Here is a 20,280-nt window from a genome sequence, read left to right as displayed (position 1 = left end):
ATGTCATTGAAAACACTTCAGAGTTCGCATGCTCAGCCCAAATGACTGAAGTGTACATTCCTGTGCCAGACTGCTTATTGCCCAGGGAGGATAAGTTGGTAAGTTATAATCTCATTCACAGTGAACACTGGGTGCTTTCCATTCATTGACACACGTCGACTTGCGTCGCGGTTTTTGTGTTCCATTCGGTGTGTGTCGCCGACTGTTGTGACACAAGTCAACAAACGGTAACGCACAGGAATAGGAGAGTTATAAACAAATGCCGCGAGCCGACACAAGTCGACTCATGAGTCGCATGAATGGAAAGCACCCACTGAGTCTAATCACCTTCAGTTTTACAAATTTCTCGGTTGTATGAGGAATGGGGGTGTTTGTTACAAATTTAAGAATTTTGGTGGGAAGTCACTGGCATAATGCAACCTTCAGATGTTGTTCTTTCTAGTAGTGACACAGGAGGCAGGAAGTGGAAACACACAATTTTTTTTCGTGCAAGTCAACAGCAGTTGTACAGCATTGATAATCTGTTGACAGAAATGTCTCTTATCCCATGGAGTATAATTTCGTAATCCCTTGTCAAATCTCTGTTCAAGCCATTAGTGGTGGCTATTGCAAGGCTGTCTCTCATGATTGCCCTCTATTTGTTCAAGCCATCATCCTCCATTGTTTCAACTGAGGAACCAACATAAACTATTGTGGATCCTTTTTATAAGCCTAGGTGAAGAAATGATGAAGACAAATCAATTTTCAGTGGAACCTCGATGTATCGTTCCCACTGTGGTGCCCTTAATGTAAGTGGCCAATACTCTCATTAAAATCATGTGCTCTTGGCAGCGTAGCTCCCTGCTCCCTAGTTGAGCATTAATATTCTTGAGTTTGATCTGTGAGTTGCAAGATTCTCATGAGTATTTTGGCCAGCTGGAGTGGTCTCAATTAAAAGAGGAGTTTTCATTATCGAGGGAGGGAATTATTGTTTTGCTTTTATTGAGTGACGCCCATTGTTCTCTCCTAGTTTCATGTAAAGGACGAGAAAGAAGACCCTCTGAGTGAAGGGAACTCTCCTGTTCTCGACATGTCACATCCAGCTGGAATTTTAAGTGATGCCTCTGACCCATTGGCCACTGATGTCCTGGTGAGTGTACTTTTGCCAAGTGTAATTTAATTTTTCTACGGCACAATGTCATTCTATTTTGCATTATTCCTAAGACCTTTCTGCAGAAATGTACTGCATTTTGCCTTGCCTGTTCAATCATGAACAACTACAGAAGAGCTTTCATGTTTGAATCGTTTAAATTAAATGTAATGAACAGATTTGGTGTATTTTGCCAAACTGGCTGCTCAACTTTGCTCACTGAGCAAGTAAGCTTTCTATCATCTCAGCACTGAGCAGTCATTTGTTATGTGATCGCACATACAGTTTCATTTCTGTTTGCCATGGAATGGAAGGGGGGAACTGAATACTATTGACTTACGTTCAGTGAAACAGATTGACCATGACATCATAATGTAGCTGCTAGCTAGATTCAACTACATAACTCGCATTCCTTATGAGAGATTTATGTTCATAGGAATCAAAATGTTGCAGATTTGGATTTTGTGATGAAAGTGAAGAGGAATATACTGTGGGGATGATGGATATTTTAGACCTTGTTTACCATATTTGAATTGAGTGTTGGGCATCGGCAATGCTAGTCGATTGCCAAAAGATATCAATTGTTTGTGATGTTAACACTTCCAATGCTGACCATGTTAAACTCAAAATCACCCTGAGCAGCTTCCATTTTTTTTTCCTTCCCGTCAACTGCACAGTGAGATAGACACGTGGTGCAGGTTGCACAAGGTCTGCTTTTTCCCCATGCCACCGTTTTCTTTCAATTTTTTTGTGCATGATGTGTCCAAAAAAATACGAGGAAAATGAATTTTTCTTGTTCTAATGGTGTTGCCATTGGTATTTTGCCACTGCCATAGAAAATTTGTGGCTCACATCGATGTACACCCATGCCTCGTATAGTGCAATTTCGATGTAGCGCAAATTCGTTCCTCGGGGAAACATAGTAATGCAGTGTAGCCTAATCATAAAACTTTATCGCTCTCATAACAACACGTGAACTTGCGCTCAGTACACCCAAAAGTGCTATCAAATTACGCATTTTAATAGTATTGCTTTCCTCAAATCTTCTTTGTTTACATATTAATCGAAATCCATTGCTGTGCAATTGCCAAAAGCATTACTTGACATTGGGTCTAGATAGTCGGCCTACAGAAGTAATATATCTCCTCTCCTTAACAGAATGACAATAGTTAATTAAGATCATTAATTATGCGCGGTGTTAGTGGAAATGAGTTTTTTTTAAGCAATATGGTATGAGACGTAATTTTTGCCATCATAGGTTATCAGGCGATTGACTTCCAGGTAGAGGGTCTCTGCTAAAGCCTTTGAGGTCATTGGTATTCACGCGGTAGAAATGGAGTGGTGGCCGAGTTGTATATGAATAGCATCAACACAAAGGGTCTGCTTTAGACTCAAAGCTTTTGAAGCCACCATTTATAAATATGTTCCATACTTAGTATCTGATGCATTGTTTCCTTACCTCTGTATTTGTATTCTCAGCTGTGAATAGATCATTCTTTTTTGTAGAATGCTCTGTGTGCCTTTACTATTCCAATGTCTACTTCTTTCTTGCTTCCTCCATCAATGGTAGCTAGACTTTCTGTTGCTTTTCAATGAACTGGTTGCTCTGGTTTGTGTAGCTTAGCATATGAGTTGGAAAGGTTATGAAACATGAAAATCGCATATTATTGAAGCCATGTTAAGTAGTGGCTTTATACCTTAAAGTGGAGACGTTATCATTTGTTTTTTATATTTTATCATGGATATATTCCTTTTCCACCTGCAACAACTTCACATGTTTGAAAGCACTGTCTAAAGGCCTGGTTACACGGTGCATTAACCCGTACGGGTTAATGTATGAATGCGTGTCTGTTTGCATGTCTGAATTCATGGACGTTTGCGTGAACGAGGAGCATGAATGAGCGGTTACACGGTACATGCGTTCGCACAAGTTTTCACACATTTTATCGTAACGCGAGGCGTTTAGTTTTTGTTTATTCCCTTTACAGTGCGCAAAATTTAAATGTGAAAACAGTATCATTAGGTAGGAAGCAGACGATACGTACCAGAAAATAATTCCCTTTTCGTTGTTTCCTGTAGGACCAGGAAATTTCACATACTGGTAATATATTTGCGCTGCCGTGTAAACAGTGGTTTTCATTGTAGTTGCCGAAATTGTTTCATTTCGTGCCAGTAATATTTATTTATATTTAATATTTATCGTTATCGCTCGCTTAATGCTATATCTCAATAGTACTCTATTTATTTCAAACCGTTATCAAAGTTAATACTTAGGCTGAAAATTTGTAGACGCATCTTGTTTTTAAAGCCGTGTTTACTAGACATTTTTCTGTCATCTGTTTCACTGAGTGTAGATGATATATGAGAGTAGATATTTTCAATACTGTGTTCTACTTTTGTCCGGGACGGTTATAAAGTTAAGAAGATATTTGCTGTTGATGGAAAAGATGTTGGTTTAGAGGTCTTGTCGATTTATGAACTTGCGTAATGTGAGTCGTATTTTTGTGGTGGGCCAGCACATTCCCACCTCGGACGTATAAAAGGTAGAATTGTCGTTAATTCGTATGATATTAATTATGTTTAAATGTGTTCTATAAGTTGTATGATAGCCGTTGTATTTCACAAATGTCGTGTTGAAAACTCTGTTACACCCTCATCGATTGTTTTGTTCCGGCATAATACAACCAATAAGATACCATAGGCATAAACTTGGTATGTCAAGCATACATGCAGGGATAATCTATACGAATATTAGTGTAGATGCAAATGGTGAGTTTGTGGTAGGATTCAAGCACTTACGATGCAGTACAAATGAACAAATACGCGTAAAGAGTTACTGAATAGCCAAGACGGCCGTGGAATAGCCCTGCAGATGACAACTATATGTGTCGTTTCCCACCAGGTGGCTCTGTTATCAACTTGTGCGAATGCATGAACGAAATTAGAACAGGTTCTATTTTCCGTTCACGCGTTCATGCATTTGTACATATTGGGGTGGTTACACGGGGAATTTTTCCGTTCATTCTCGCGTTCATACATTTAGACATTAACCCGTACGGGTTAATGCACCGTGTAACCAGGCCTTTATACCTTTTGAGCAAATAAGTTGTAAATGGTTCAGTTTTTTTAGGGAAAGCTAATGATGTTCTACTTGAATTGCAATGCAAATTTTTATGTAGTCCCTGGATGTAAAATACCTCAAGAAAACACCACTTGTGAGTAGGGATAGGATTTTTTCGGTGGTTTGAGAGGGAGAAAACCTGTACTTTGAAATTGGAAATTCGGTTCTTTCAAATAGACATTACGGTGTTTTCTCAAAAACTCCAAGTTTAAATATATACTTACATTGGTTTTTATTTCAAAACCTAGAAAAGGGTCAGTACCACAGTTTAACCAAATATATCTCGGTTATGTGACACTTCCCTTGTAGCTGTGTTATGACTATAGACAATCACGTCAGTGGTGGAACTGGGAAAGTTGACAAATGGTAAAAGTGGTAATTTTAACAAAATAATTGTAAATATTATAAATTCCTAACATTAATTACATTGAGGCATCTTGCAGGGTAGTATGAAGAATATATCCATTTGAAACTTTAATTTTATTCGTGTGAGGAATTCTGAAAAGTGTTTTTATCTTTCTGTATCTCAATCATTAATGATGATGATTGGGGTTTATGTTGCAGCCCAATACCTTAACTGCTTCCCAAGTCGAAAAGGTGGAAGCTCAGGGCACAGGAGCCATGGTGGCAGACCTGGACTGGATGCTGGTCGGGGCAAAGGAGGAACCATCTCCTGAGGAGAGTGCCCAGGTATGTATGGAATTTAATCAATTGTTGAAGGAGATAGTGGGTAAAAAATGTTAATCATGGAAAATGTTAGAACATTTTTATTTTTCACAGCATTAAAGGTAACCCATTTGATTCAAAGTTACCAATTACTCAAATAAGTTTCTCATCATAAAAAATCTGTTTTTTCCTTTTTATGTTGTTCATTTGTGTAGTAGATTTTTTGCCTTATACATTACTTTATATAATCCTGGGACCGATAAAGTTTACCTTATTAGCCCTCTAGTGGGGACGTGGGGTACCTCGTTGGTCCAAAGTGTTTCATGCGTGTGCTGTTATTCATGTGATGACATAAAATACCTGTGATTTTCAGAAGCTAACCATTATTTTGGTGTCAAATGCCTTTCATAGATACTTGTTAGTAACTGGTTAGCATTCAATAGCAAAATAAAGTGGGAAAGTGGGCCACAAGTTAGAAGTGTTTTGCACGTTTATGCTACTTTTATTGGTACCTCAGCAAGTGGCCTACTTGTTTGCCTTCATCACAAGGGAGGGGGTGAGATGCAAATGACCTAATGCTGTAGCTGTACAAGTGACCAAGCTCCACTTTTTTCCCTGTGGTGAATAATAAAGAGCTGTATTCCTGCAATGCCGGAGCCTGGATTCCCAGTGGCACTGTTTATTGGAAGTATAGTGACCCATCTTCAAATTCCATTCATCTTACAAGGGGAGATAATGAAACTTGCTCTGCCTTTTCCAATGCCGTATTTTTTATGGCCTTTGTAATGGTGAACACATCCCTGAACTAGTAGTGGTTCTGTTGAATGGGCATTAGATTGGCTGTACTTAATTAATTTTCAAGGAGTACTTTTCACAAGCCACGTATACTTCCATAATATCGCACTGCTCAGCATACAGGTCAGGTGGGGTAGTGGTAGCGAGTATGGCTACCTGCCAGGGGACCAGGGTTCGGAGCTTCGTCATGGCTATATATTTTGTTGTCTTCATTGTTCCATACGGCCTCAACTTTTTCATTAATTACTAATTGCGACGAACATAGACATCAGCCTTTTTTATCATTCATAAAGGCGTTTAGGTATTTAAGCAGTGACATTTCCAACGTGGAGAAGTGAAGGCTCCACTTGTTACTCTCCTCAAAAACATACCGAAAGATTCATGGGGAGCTATAACAATGGCTTTTTTTTTTTTTTAAGAAATGACATTTGTTGGTGCGACTGTTGTTATTATAATGGAAGGGCTACAGAAGATTTTGGGAAGCGGCGAGCACAAGACACATTTGGTGTAATTGTTGCTTTTAACCTTCTAGCAGGTGTGACTGTTATTTCTACACAACTGGGCAAATGGCGTACTTTGCCCACATTATGTGCATACATGATAACACTCGATTTTAGTTTAAATTAATCTTTATTTCTATAAAGTAGTTAAATCTTGTACATTTATAGGTGATACAGATATAAAGGTACACAGGTGGTACACGGCTGGTCGCACAGCGTAATTTATACGCCAGGTGTGATGGGTTCCTCTTCCTGATCTTAAAAAATTAGCTTCTACACCTCAAAATTTGAAAACTCACAATATAGACAGTCAAAGTACATTGTAGGAATACGCGAGACCATTCTAGCCTAGAATATACGTACAATGTTGAAATCCTTGGTTTTCGAGGATTGACATTTATATTATATGCCAGCACGCCCGGTCCAGGGCCATCAACTTTATTTCACCCTATTTATTAGTTGAAATTATATTTTGGAATGGTTCTTTTAGCACATAGGTACTGTGTTAGTAAACTCCCTTTGGAGTAAAGTGAATTACAAGTGTTTGAGAAATGTGGCATTTTATAATCCTTATGTGTTCTTATTAATTATGTCTGTACGCATGTTGTTGATCACTGCGAGCTTGTAATTGCATGTGCTCTCGCAAGATTGATTTTAATTTTTAATGAGGAAGTCGATCAGTATAAGCAATGAAAAAATTAACATATTGGCGCACACCAACGCTTGCTAGTATAGTCCTCGTATCTCCTTGTTTTAAATGACACTACTTAAATACCTCAACTCCGCTATGATGATAAAAAATAGTCTCATGTCTATCCATGTTGCAATAGGATTGTTCACCAATTTTTTATATGGTCTTAAATAAAAGTACACATGGAGGGGATGCTGGCGGCAGTTTCAGCACTTTTCTATTAAAAAATTTAACCCTTAAAAGGCTAAGCGAAAAGTGTGGAATATGAGGGTCGGCTCAAACGCTCCGAAAGCGTACCATGGTTGCCGAAGGCATGGTGACGGCTAGTATATTACTGGCTATCCAAAATCGGTGTGTGCGCAAGAGGCCTTTCAGTAATCTTCACAAGAATAAATATTGACAACATTTTGCAATTCTATGTTACAATGCAGACGAATTTGAGAGGAACATAATTGATTATTTTACGATATTAGTTCCCTTTAGTCACCATAGTTTTTATAGGCTAGAAATTAGGAAAAAGCATTTCAAACTAAAAAAACGAGCGTTGTGTGACAGGGATTGTTGATATAATATGAAATGTATCCCTCAAGAACCATTTCAGAATTTACTAGGGTATAATTCAAATAAAAATGGAAGCCAGTCTAGGCCAAGTAAATGGTAACAAAATTAAGTATTTGATACAAAATATACTCATAAGTACATTAACATATTTTACAGTGTTATCATAGTTAATATGCATCAACTTTAACCTCGCACGCTTGACTCCTTGAATTTCCAGAGCACTAAAAATGTCATCATTAGATTTATTTTCTGCGTATTTAGATTTTTTTCTTATCTTGACCACTATTTATTGAAAAAAATTGAAAATAAAAATGAGCATAGGGCACTTAGCTCATATTGGGCACAGTATTAGAATTAGCCCTCACTAAACCACAATCCGAAGGCATTTCTCGCTACGGCATCCACAAATGCAAGCACGGCTTGGATAATGGGGTTCACTGAAAGTGTGCAGTCAGCAAAGTAGCTGTACACAAAAGAAAATGTAATGCACCCATTGCAGAAATGTTTTCACCAACATGAATTGTTAGCCAAAACTCACCGGTAGTATCTACTTAAATGGGTAATTTCGTTTGAGGTTAACACCCCTATTAAAAATTTTGAAAAAGGTGGGCCGTATGATCACGATGAAGATAACAAAATACATAGCCATGATGAAGCCCTGGTCCCCTGTGTGGTAGCCTTAAATGCTACCACTACCCCACCTGACCCATCTGCTAAGAGGTGAGATATTATGGATCTATAGGCGGCTTGTGAAAAGTACCGCATGAAAATTAATTAATTGCAGCCAAACTAAGGCCCATACAACAGAACCACTGCAATTTCAGAGATGTGTTTACCATTCCGAAGGCCATAAAAAATATGGCATTGAAAAAGGCGTAGCAAGGTTTGTGGTCTCCCATTGCTAGTTAGGCTGATGCACGAGTATTTACAGGCAGTTTCGATTCTAATTTACTTTTAACTGAAACAAGTTCATATTCTTAATTCAAAATAAGTCATTTTTTCGTCTTTATTTTTAATTTAATTGTTGTAGTTTTCTTGCCTTATATTTTTCTATGTTAAATCTTGGTACCGATGAAGCAAATATCAATATGATATTTATTTTACTATAAAATATCCTGCGACCAATAAATCATGCCTCATGAAGATGTTTCTTTAGAACATGAAATCCCAGGACTGATAATTCATAGCTCATTAAGAAAATCAGGTCTCACATTTCAATCAAACTCTGTAGTTTTGTAGTTCATTGGGAGCTGTCCACAAATATCCTCCAATATTGGGTTTTAAAACCAATGGTTTTAAAAGTGGAATGCATTTCAACGTTTATATACCTAATATGTTCCCCTAGAAATGGTCTCCTTTCAAGTAGCAGTGGTAGTGTGGTGGTTATGGTGTTTGGCTACTATCTGGAGGTCTTAGGTTCCACATTAGCATACAGCACTTTTTTAATAATTTGTTTCTACTTTTCACTTTACAAAGTTGTGCAAAAGCCTGCTGTACATCATTATTTCCATGATTTTCACTGATGAATTTAGTTTTCTGTGTGGAAATCTTTTTCTGCAATATAGCAGCATCAGATTTTATCCCATTTTTTTACACAGATGCCTAGTTTCCATTATGTTATTTAGGTTTATTCATTGCCAAAGAAACCTTAATTATTACATGGTATCACATGAACTAAATTAGGTATCTAATGAAGATAATATTACAAACAGGCGGAACATAAATCAAAGACCGTTTACATGTTGAAAAAAATGGAATAATATTCAATTCCCTGAAGTGTTGCAAATATTTTTATTTTGTAAGGAAAAATTTGTGAGGAATTCCATATTTTGTTGTAACGTGGTTTATAAAAAAGTTTAACCCATTAACGGCCAAGGCTATTATTCGGTAGAAATATTTGAATTTATCATCATATTTAGTCTTAATAGATACTAGAAAAGAAATTTTGAAAAATTTGAGGCTCTAAAAAATTTATTTATACCAAAACAATAATGGTGCGTTTTCACACCTTTGGCGGAATGTGGGTACTTCGGTTAACATACCGTGAAAAACTGAAATCTTTTTCTTTTCCACCTCTTTAATTTATAAACACATATAAACGCCCAATTTAGCATTTAAAATCATTAAGTAACCGTTCATACTCTAACAAATCCCTTTTATTAATGAAAATTATTTGAATATAAGGGCACAATACATTTTACCCAAAAATATACATTGTGCCTATTACATAACCTACACCTTTCCTTGTTACCTTTTTCTCGATAATATGACTTGCATTAACTTCTTTAGTGTCTGATAGTAAGGAATTACGAGAAGGTTTGTCTTTTTTCGGATTTGATGGTCCTTCTGCATGTATTTCTTAGTGATTGCTGTAGCTGAATCGGTCACCTTTGATTGACGTTAGCGCGTCATATGATCTTTGAGAAATCAATTGGAGACATTTTGAGCCAACTGGCCCTCCTATAGAATTTCAATGAATTAGTTAACATACTTTCCAGTAAATTGGTAAACAATGTCCACCACCACTTTTTCCCTTTGATTTTGATTCTATAATTCGCGTTTGCATTATCGTGATGTATAATCCACCAGTGGGATTATTGGAATGGCAGAAGCTGGGGAATAGTTATGCCTTTTCTTTCAAATGGTAAATTGGCTATTTGTTGCAGGCCACAATTGCAACAGAGGTTTCATTCCATTTGACCGCGAACAATTCAGATTCCTCGTCAAAAGCATGATCAATTTTCAGAGGTTTTTTCCAAAAGCTTTAGTCTTCAAGTGGGCACTTTCCAGTTACCCGAGTGGTTCAAGTTGCAAAGGATCGCCTTTCTTTCAGTGTTTGGAACAAGGAACATCTATAAGAGAAGTATTCAATAAATAGCCGATGCTGAGTAATATCGGGAATTATTTTCAAGAGATGGGAAACAACGATAGCTCCTAATCCTACCTTCACTCCATTAAAGTTTAATTGATTTAGCCCCTGCATACGAAGACAAATTGGATGAGGTAAAGAGCAAAGGCACCATAATTTTAACCCTAATCAAACCGGTTTATTTTGTATCAGCATTTTCGCTGAGTGGCGTCCAAAATACGGAACCATTTTCTCATCCATCGGAGGGTTATGAGAAAAAATTCCAAACTGCAAAAAATTAGCATTCAGCATAGTAAATATTGGTCTCAGCTTTGCACATTTGTCCGTTTTGTCGAGAGAAAAGGTGGATATTTTCCTTTATCTCTTTCTACTCATAGTTTGACGAACTAATTCAACCCATTTATCTTTATAATATCTTTAGACAAGTCCTGCTGCAGGAGCACATGATACCCAGAGAGAATCAAAATCTCAAGACACTTCCCAAATCTACAATACTAATTGTAACTGATGCCTACTGCTATAAGAAACATGTATTACTTTTTTTGAAAAATTTACCATTCCCTCCCAAACCTCGTCATCAAGAAATCGGAGGAAAATGTCAGATGGAGACATACCTCCAAATTCACGTCTTATTTTTTCGTCATATTCCTTCTCTTTTGATATTGGACGACAGAAAAACTTAGCATCAATATCCTTTGGTACCTTGGAAAATTAGTACCTTTTATCAGACGACTGGATATCTTTTTTGGTACTCTAATGGCTTTCCTTCTTCTTCTTGCGCACTCAGCCGGTGCTCCACTATGTCATCGCCTCGATGCGTTTGCAGTGTTACCGCGATGTCATTTTTAATCGGCATCGCAGTTCAAATGTTATCATCGACGTCTTCTTCATCAGTCAAGTTTTTAACGTCTGGCGGTATTTAGACAACATCCGTGGCGTCATTCACAGAATCCAGGGTTTCCTCTAAAGTAGTCAAGATATATTGGGTGGACATACACCTTCTTTTATTATCCACCTACAGTAGTCTCGGAAAATTTGATGAAATGAAAAAGATATTTTTTTCACTCCTACGTCGCCTGAAACGTTGACATTGAAGATCACCCATTTACACCCGTCATACCTAACGAATGCGAATAGACCAATGAGACTAACTTCTTGAAGCTTTCTTATAGTGTTTGAAGGTAAGATCCATTGAACTATACATAGCAGTGATCCGTTTTTGAATGACCAGCGCTGTTTGAGAAACAGTACATTACACACTGTTGAAAACCGATAGGTCTCGTGTCGGGGAATCGAGCTGCTCATTAGTACACAATGGCTAAAAGAAGCCACATTTTAGAAGACGACAGCTGTGAGACCAATAAGATAAGAAAACACATTTTATGATATTTACAACCCAACAGGGATCAAATTGATTCACCGAATAATTACAGGACGGCGTACAATATTAGTGACGAAGGTTTGCTACATTTGTCTCTCGGTACGGTGCCTCAGTCCTAATCCGCCATACCCCCAAGCGCCAAAGGTGCGAAAACGCACCATTATATAAAAGTGTCAAAATTGTACATCTCTAAATATATTATTTGGTTTTAAAAAATCTGAGTAATTAAGCATTATTAGTACACTTATAATACTAGTATTAGGATTCATAAATATTCTTAGTGCACTCGTAAAAAATATCAAGTAGATAAAAAGTATCAAGTAGAAATTTAGTAAACTTGAAAAATTATAGCTAAATAGTCACGCCAAAATTATTAAAGAAAATGGTTTTAAAAATAAGTTTACCATCTAAAGGCTAATCTACCATGGAAAAACTATTAAATAACGGTGTAAATATTTTTTCACGAACTAATTAAAAAATGGTGCGTTTTCGCACCTTTGGCCGTAAATGGGTTAAATCAATCCTTTCAAAAAAAAGTCCTGAACCTCTTTTCGTGCATGATTAATATCTTGATGATTACTTCCAGCCTACCTTAAGTGAGGATGGGGACCCATTTGAGAGTTCAGCTACTGCCCATGAGTCTGCATTTGGTAAGTACTCTTACGGGTTGCAAATAACTCTTTACTTGGAGGGATTGATGTTAATGTGGAAGATGTATATGTAAATGCTTTTATTTAGCCAACCTTTACTGTGACTAAAGCAATTATTGAGAATTTGACAGTAGCCCTTGAGTCTGCAGTGGAAGCAGTGGGTGAGTGCTTTCAAGGGCTACAAATAGCTGTATACAGATAAGGCTTAGGCTACGTTCAGGTGGCAAGGTGCAGTGCTTTCATGTAACCTAATGTATGTACGGATGCCTTCAAACGAGTCAAATGACACCGTGTTCTCCGCTGCGTCCATTTCTATCCGGCCAGGCACTGCACCATCAACAGCATCAACTGGTCGTGAAATTCAGACCGCTTTCAGATGAGAAAACTCTGGATTTCCTTGTGCTATGCGGAGAATGTAGGAATGTGGAAAGTCGTCTCTTCTGAAATCAGCCTTATTGTGACTGATTCTGAAGGATGAAGAGCCTGAATTAGTCATCCGTACATATTTTCTGTTGTCTTTATTTTAAGTGGTAATGGGATAGGGGAGAATTATTATATTTACTTACTTTTTCGTAGTCATCTGAATCGTTTTTAATGGTCTTCCCTAACAAAATATTTTTGCTTCACTTAAATTGTTGGGTATGTAAATGACCAATGGCTAAGAATTTTTTCTTCCTATTCTCTATTTGGCATTTTTGACAGTTAAAGGGTCATATCTAATGAATAAAAAGAATACTGCCTTGCTTCAACCAAGCTTGGAGACTAGTTTCTTGAATGAAAAAAAATTTACTCGTAGTAACCAAACACCTTTTTTCCAGAAATACCGGTGAAAAGCGGTGCGAATCCTGAAAATTATATATGGAACTTGGTCAAATGAGGGCAAAAATTAGCTCTGCTTTTGGACCATTTTGAATTCGTGGGAAAATTAGCAATTCCTCCCTTTTTTCCTTGGGATTAGCAGTGGTGCTTTGTTAGGTTTTACTGACAATTTGGCAAGAAGCTTCCTTGGAGGAGAAAATATGGTTGACATAATATTAAATTTATAGGTTTGCTCCAGAAACGAAATCTGTATGTCTAAGAAACAGCCGAATTCTTGATATCAATCAAATAATTCTACATTCAATTTGCATAATTCCCTGAAAGGCGTGTGGTAGGGGTTGTTAGGACTTCCGCTGTTCTTACATAAAAAGGATATGCTCTATGGGAATTAGGACTAGCATTTATTAAAATCCTTTACGGCTCGGGGGAAAAACGAATTCCCATATCTACCCGTTCCGCAAAACAACTCTTTTAATTTATCGCTTCTATCGGACCTGAAAATATAGTGGGGCTCTAGTATTTTGTCCTTTGTGTTGCTTTTAAAGAAATCCATTCTCAACTGTTCAAGAAATCTAAGCCTAGCGTTTGGCCTTTGAGTCTCCAGTGGCTCCCAGTCCAATTCACATAACATCTGGGTAATGCTTTCTGTACAAAGGTAGCGGTTTTTGACGAACCACACAGCCTTCCTTGGTATTTTTTTTCAGTTCGCTGATTAAGTCTTTCTTTGCCGGGTCCCATACGCTCATTGGATTATCGAGGTGCTGTCGGACGAGTGCAAAATAGCACCTTTCTATTACTTTCTCATCTGAAAATCTTCCCACAATACGCTTCACAAATCCTAATTTCTTCGGGTCTATGCCACAAATATTTCTTATGTGTGTTCCCCACAATAGGTTCAAGGTACTTCTCAAGGTACTCGCACGTACTTCACTTCGTATGTAGCCTCTATGATAACCCCTCAACGCCGCCATGCGTACGCAGTACGCGCCCTTTAAATTTCGTATGCCGCCGTCATGCGTACCCAGTACGCTTCCTGACCTACTGTTTATAATATTTTTTCTCCGACCAGATATTGTATGTTAAATTAAAACTAATTACTCTATCTTTTGAAGAAATGTTTTTCCTTTCTAATAAAATATTCATAGCGGTTTTATGCCTTCAAGATTTAAAAAAAATGCTTCGATAAAATTCCGTTTTAAACCAGCGCCTTGACGACTTCGGTCCAAAATCTCGTCGCCTTATTTCAGCTGTTCTATCATGAAAACTTCCGCCTATTCTGCTTGAGAGACGTTTAGAAGGGTCAGCTACTTTAGCTTGATATACGGTATCTTCTAAGCTCAATGCCATCTCTCCGTCTTCTCCTTGTTTGTCGTCACCTCGAGCCCCAAGTGTGTTTGGTCCGCCTCGTTAGTCCTAAGCGTCCTAGGAAAAGGGGCCATGTGCTTCGCTCTGCATTTATTTTTTTTTCTGGACAGTAATCAACGAAGATAAGATTCCATCTAAACAGTCAGCGTATACCAGGGCCCCTTCGAGATATTTTCTCGTCTCTTGAGGGAACTTCTAAACCTCGAGCTTCAGTCCACCCAGTCCACCAGAGTCATTCATGATGTGTGGTGTTCGTTCAGGCAGTGTGCTGAAATTCTCATTGGGTGTACTTCCTGTGTGTGGTATTTTTCTTTAATTGGGGATCCTACGAAATGGGAATAGTATTGAAAGGCATAAAAGAGACTCGGAAGTCTGTTTGTGTGTTAGGCTATAGTAAAATCATTGGTGGGGTGAATTTCAAGGACCTGTTATTGCATTCGTACGTAATGGAAAGAAAACGCCATTACAAGTGATGTATAAGTTATTTAGGAGACTATTGAATGAGGCAGTCCTAAATTCATATGTTGTTCACAGGAAAAAACACGCATAAAAATTTGACTTATCATTTCGCGTGCCATTGGGCGAGATAATATTTTTGAAATATCCAACGTCATACGAACTGTTTGGAATTCGCCGTCACTCATTGCACAATTTAGTACCAAGGCTCACAAAAATTGTTTTCCTAAAGACAATTCCTGCAGCTGGGAAGAAATCAGTCTCAAAGGATGTGTGCAGTTAGTGCGTAACATGGGAAATGAAGAGTTTGCGTGTACTGTTGTGAAAAATTTGCAGTGGGATTATGTTTGGATTGCTTCAAATCATGTCAGAGCAGATTTTCTAAGGTAAATCATTTGAATATTTGGATATAGACGTTTGAAACATTAGCATGTGATTACCTATATGAAATGATACGGTAATAATGGAACAAAGTCAGAGAAGTGGTAAATTTTCAAGTAGGCGAAACGGGTAATCATATCGAAAGTATCCAATCTGTTATGAAATTATCAACCCCAAATAACTAAATTACATCATGTAATTGTATTTTTAAATGCATGGAATGTTATAGATCTCGTAGCTTATTCAAAACCAAATAAAAATCTTTCAAAATTGAAAATTTATTCATTAGTTCATAAAAAAAGATACATAAAACAAGAAATATTTTTTCCAATCGCTCGAAAAATTATTATATAGTGGCGCATTATATTACGCAAGTTTACAAAAAATTTCAACGATACTGATCGTATATTATGAAAGATATAAATTATTGAATGATAGTATACCAAAAAGGCGAAGATTTTTAAATCTCATCCGGCCGCTGAGATGGGATTTAATTAAATGCCTGCCGCGCTTGAGGGGTTAATAACATTGACTGCATAAGCATGGTTATAGCTGTGCGAATTCAGCAAGAAATGTACCGTCATGCATTTGCTCAGATTAAGTTTGAGTCCCCTCTCTTGGCTCCACAAATGAACGTTGTTTCAGTCCAATGATAGAATTTCATAGTCTGAGTGATCACCAATTTCGCGATAGATGACAGGGTCGTCAGCAAATAAACGTGTTATACTGCTAATGGGGGAGCAGAGTTCATCAATGTATATAATGAACAACAGGGAGGAAAAATCTATTTTTCCCTTAGCCAAAATAATTGCTGAAAGAAAAAGGCCTACATACGTTGGTGCAAAAAAAAAGAAATAAGAGGAATTCGGAGAGAAATTTTCCCTTGCAAAAGCAAAGCAGGGAATTCATCTCTCTTTAGTTCCCAGAAGAATTGACGATAGTGTCATACTGACCCAAAATAATAAATTAGTCCTTGTTCTTTATAAAATGCTTTATGATTCTGCCATTGATGCTGAAAGGGATTGCCAAAATAAGTCTGATATGCTTACATCTTACAACAACTAATATTGATGTTGATCTAGTGGACGTCCAATTCTGTGCAAAAACTATACTGCAGGACGTAATACAAGATGGCAGCCTATGGTCATTTTTTTTATCTAATTATAGAAAATTTCTGCTTTCATTGCCCTTGGCATTTTAAAGGTTCATTAAATATCTTCTCAAGTTTTTAGGAGTGGTTTTCTGCAGAAGAAGGCTTGGGAAATGATATACTATACTGCATATAATGAAAAAGAGTGGAAATGCTATACTATCCCAACACAAATAAGAGCTCAGGCTTGCGTGCAATACTTGGAATATCTGCCCCTGGTGCCGCTCCAAACCATTGCTTATCTCATGACAGTTGGGTATATTTCACTCAAGGGAGTTTCTTTTGGCTGTTTTTTCATTGCTTTTATCTTTAAATTTTTAATTACCACTATGGAAACTAATCCAGGAAAAATTCAAAATAATGTTTCTAGATACTCATATGTAGCACCACAAAATTTATTGTGATTGCCATTGTTAGGAACCTTTTAAATTTTGAAAATACTCACCAATCATTAAATATTCGATTGAAAAGAAAATGTTTTTTCCTTTTTAAAGGACCAATTCTGAAAGGGGTCTAATTTTATTCTTTTCCTGCAATTGGAAGTCATATGTGTGTGCTTGATTATTTGTATACGTAGCATTTTAACCCCTGATTTCGTCTTTTTTGTTCTACTACACCCCTGTTGCCCTCGTCAATTTTATGCTCTGTTCTTTTTCCGACCATTCATTTATATCGAGTCTCTAAGTGGAAGTCCAACTTGGGCAGCTATTGTTCCACCTGTCCGTGCATTTTTCTATCCATTCAATGGATTTTATATAGAAGATGTTGTAGTCTTAAATTTCATGTTTGACTGCGTTAGTTGCTATTTGATATTTTCTTCTAGGGGTCCCGGCTGCCGAGGAAATTCCCGAGCAAACAACATCAACTTCATATCTGCTTGCAGAAGGAAATCTAAGGAATCATTCAATTGATGAATGCATTGGTCCCACAGCTTTGGTGACACAAATTGATTCCAAGGCTGGAACATCCCATGAAGAGGTAGAGAAAAATCTGATAGATGAAGACTTGGAAAAATGTGGTGCTTCTGAAACTTATGAGATATCAAGTTGCTCAATTCCTGATGACAGACAATGTAATACCAAAGACATAGAATCACTTAAAAGCAGCAGAGGTGGAGCCGCAATGGCTGTTGTTGGGGAGAAAAGTGGTTGTGATGCACCAAATACCTCGCATAGCCTTAGGTTTATCAGAATAAGTAGAAATGACAGAAGTGGCTGTGAGACCATCGTGGGAGGCAACAACGAGGTACTTAATTGCTTCATCGAAAATTCAGGGAACAGTTACAGTTCAAACGAAGATTCATATAATTGCTTCAGCTGCAGAGATGTGTTCAACAACAAAAAGGAGCTAATCAAACACATGAAAATTCATTTTTTTGCTCGTAATTTTGATGCCGCAGCAGAATCGCCTATCGTAGATTTGTCTCTGGAAGCACTTCCATCAAGCGGACACAGCAGTTCTTGCGAGCCTACCATCTCAAAGGCTTTAAGTGGGCAGGAGAGAAAAAGACTAGAGCCCATGCCAAAAGAAAATGTGCTTATCAAGGAAACCAAAGGAGGAAATGGTGATGAGAAAAACATAAGACGATTGACGAGAAGTTTCACTCTAGAAGAGAAATCAACTTCACAAAGGTTATCTTCAAAGTCATCTAGCATTAGAAATCTGAGTAATCACGTGGGTTCGAGAAAGGAAGAGAGACTGTATACATGCAGGGAGTGCACTGAGTCCTTCACTCAGAAAAGGAACCTCACCGTACACAAACTTACACACACAGGAGGAAAAACGTATTCTTGTAGCACTTGCTGCAAGTATTTCACTCATAGAGGTCATCTCGACATTCACTCGCGAACACACGCAGTAGAGAAGCCTTTTATATGTAAGGTGTGCAGTAAGTCCTTCTCTAGGAAAGACATTCTCTACGCGCACGTACGTAAACACCTACGAGAAAGGCCTTATTCATGCAACGTGTGTGAAAAGTCTTTTTCGATTAAGAGCCACTTAGTTAGACATGTGCGCACGCACACGGGAGAGAAACCGTTTTCTTGCAACGAGTGTGGAAAGTGTTTCTCGGATAAGAGTAGCTTAGTTAGACATGTGCGCACGCACACGGGAGAGAAACCGTTTTCCTGCGACCAGTGTGAAAAGTCTTTCTCGGATAAGAGCGACTTAGTTAGACATGAACGCACGCACACGGGAGAGAAACCGCACTCATGCAGAATCTGCAAGAAATCTTTCACTAAGAAGAGTAATCTCAAAAGTCACACGCGTACACACACGGGAGAGAAGCCTTTTTCATGCAACGTGTGTAAAAAGTCTTTCTCGGATAAGAGTACCTTAATTAGACATATTCGTACACACACGGGGGTTAAACCGTATTCTTGTAGCCTTTGCCGCAAGTGTTTCACTCAGAAGAGTATTCTCGACAATCACTTGCGATGGCACACGGGAGAGAAGCCTTTTATCTGCCACCTGTGCAGCAAGGCCTTCGCTAGGAAAAGTCAGCTCACCTCACACATTCGAACACACTCGGGAGAGTAACCTTACTCATGTAGCATTTGCTGCAAGCATTTCACAAGGAGACGTTCTCTCGACACTCACATGCGTTTGCATACGACAGAGAGGCCTTAAATCATGACACGAGTGTGAAAAGTCTTCTCGAAAAAGAACCACTTAGTGACACATTTTCGTATGCACTCGAGAGAGAAGCCTTAGTCGCGCAGAATGTGCGAAAATTCTTTTTACAGAAGAAGCTACGTGGTGGTACCCATGCAAACGCAAGCACCTTCTTCACGCAGAATCTACAAAAATAATCTTTCACTAAGAGTCACATGCGAAACAACACGTAGGAGAAACCCTACTCGTGCGGCGAATTAGAGTGTCCCTCTCGACAAAGAGCCTCTTTGATATTGACATATGTACAAAAAAACCGAGAGTTGCTTTATTTCTGCGACGTCTGCAGCAAGTCTGTCACGCCATGATGCGACCTAGTAACCCATTCGTACACACTCAATAGATAAACCTTGTCAATGTAACATATGTTGGAAGTGTTTTGCCGTGAGTGGTTACCTTGACAGATATACAAACATGCTCACACGTGTGAGCGCAGCCTTGTTTATTCATAGTCCGCATCGCGTCCATCGCTGCAAACAGTGGCCCTGACTACCACATGTGTAAACGTACAATTGATGTGTATTATTATTATTGCGTATTTTGCACCAAGTCTTTCACTGTTATTTTTTAATCTCAACTTCCACATGCGCTCAAAAGTGAGATACTCTAATTATGTTGTGTGCTTTCACTCAGATAAGTCACGTTTGCACATGCAACATTTTCTTGTGGACAGGATAATTTAAATAAATGTTACAAATGTTCCAATTAAACCTCATGCAAAGCTGCGAGGAGGAGTGTAATCGTTAATTTTCGCCTGCACAACGAGAAATGAATGATGATATTGTGTCAATGGGCCATCTACATGTTTCTATGAAATGCGTGCCCAGTAATGTTTTTCTGGATTTTCGTAATGAATATTGAAAGAGAGTATTTGCAGAAAAGGGCACACCCAGGCTATCAGATTAGGATGAAGCAGCCTACACTACACATTTTTGTTTAAACACGTCCACAGTATTCACTCCAATGTTTCTGGCCTTAAGTCCAGTCCTTATTGGCATCTTCTAATTGGTTCCGAATTTTCTCAGAATTAATCATGTGTTCTTTGAATATTCTTTGTATAAATAATTATTCTTGTC

At 38.0% G+C, this 20,280-nt stretch overlaps 1 protein-coding gene across 1 annotated transcript; it reads left to right on the top strand.

Moving 5' to 3' along the window:
- The first annotated feature begins 64 nt into the window (after positions 1-64).
- On the top strand, positions 65-20,280 carry LOC124173046 (oocyte zinc finger protein XlCOF6-like). Its single transcript, XM_046552564.1, has 5 exons — positions 65-98; positions 1,010-1,129; positions 4,815-4,940; positions 12,300-12,363; positions 17,358-20,280. The coding sequence occupies exons 2-5, from the start codon at positions 1,070-1,072 to the stop codon at positions 19,070-19,072; spliced, it is 1,965 nt and encodes a 654-aa protein (XP_046408520.1). The 5' UTR covers positions 65-98; positions 1,010-1,069; the 3' UTR covers positions 19,073-20,280.

Source organism: Ischnura elegans, assembly GCF_921293095.1.
Source record: "Ischnura elegans chromosome 13 unlocalized genomic scaffold, ioIscEleg1.1 SUPER_13_unloc_4, whole genome shotgun sequence".
Taxonomy (NCBI): Eukaryota; Metazoa; Arthropoda; class Insecta; order Odonata; family Coenagrionidae; genus Ischnura; species Ischnura elegans.
The sequence above is the reverse complement of the archived record's forward strand: the minus strand, read 5'-3'. Positions and strand labels throughout refer to the sequence as shown.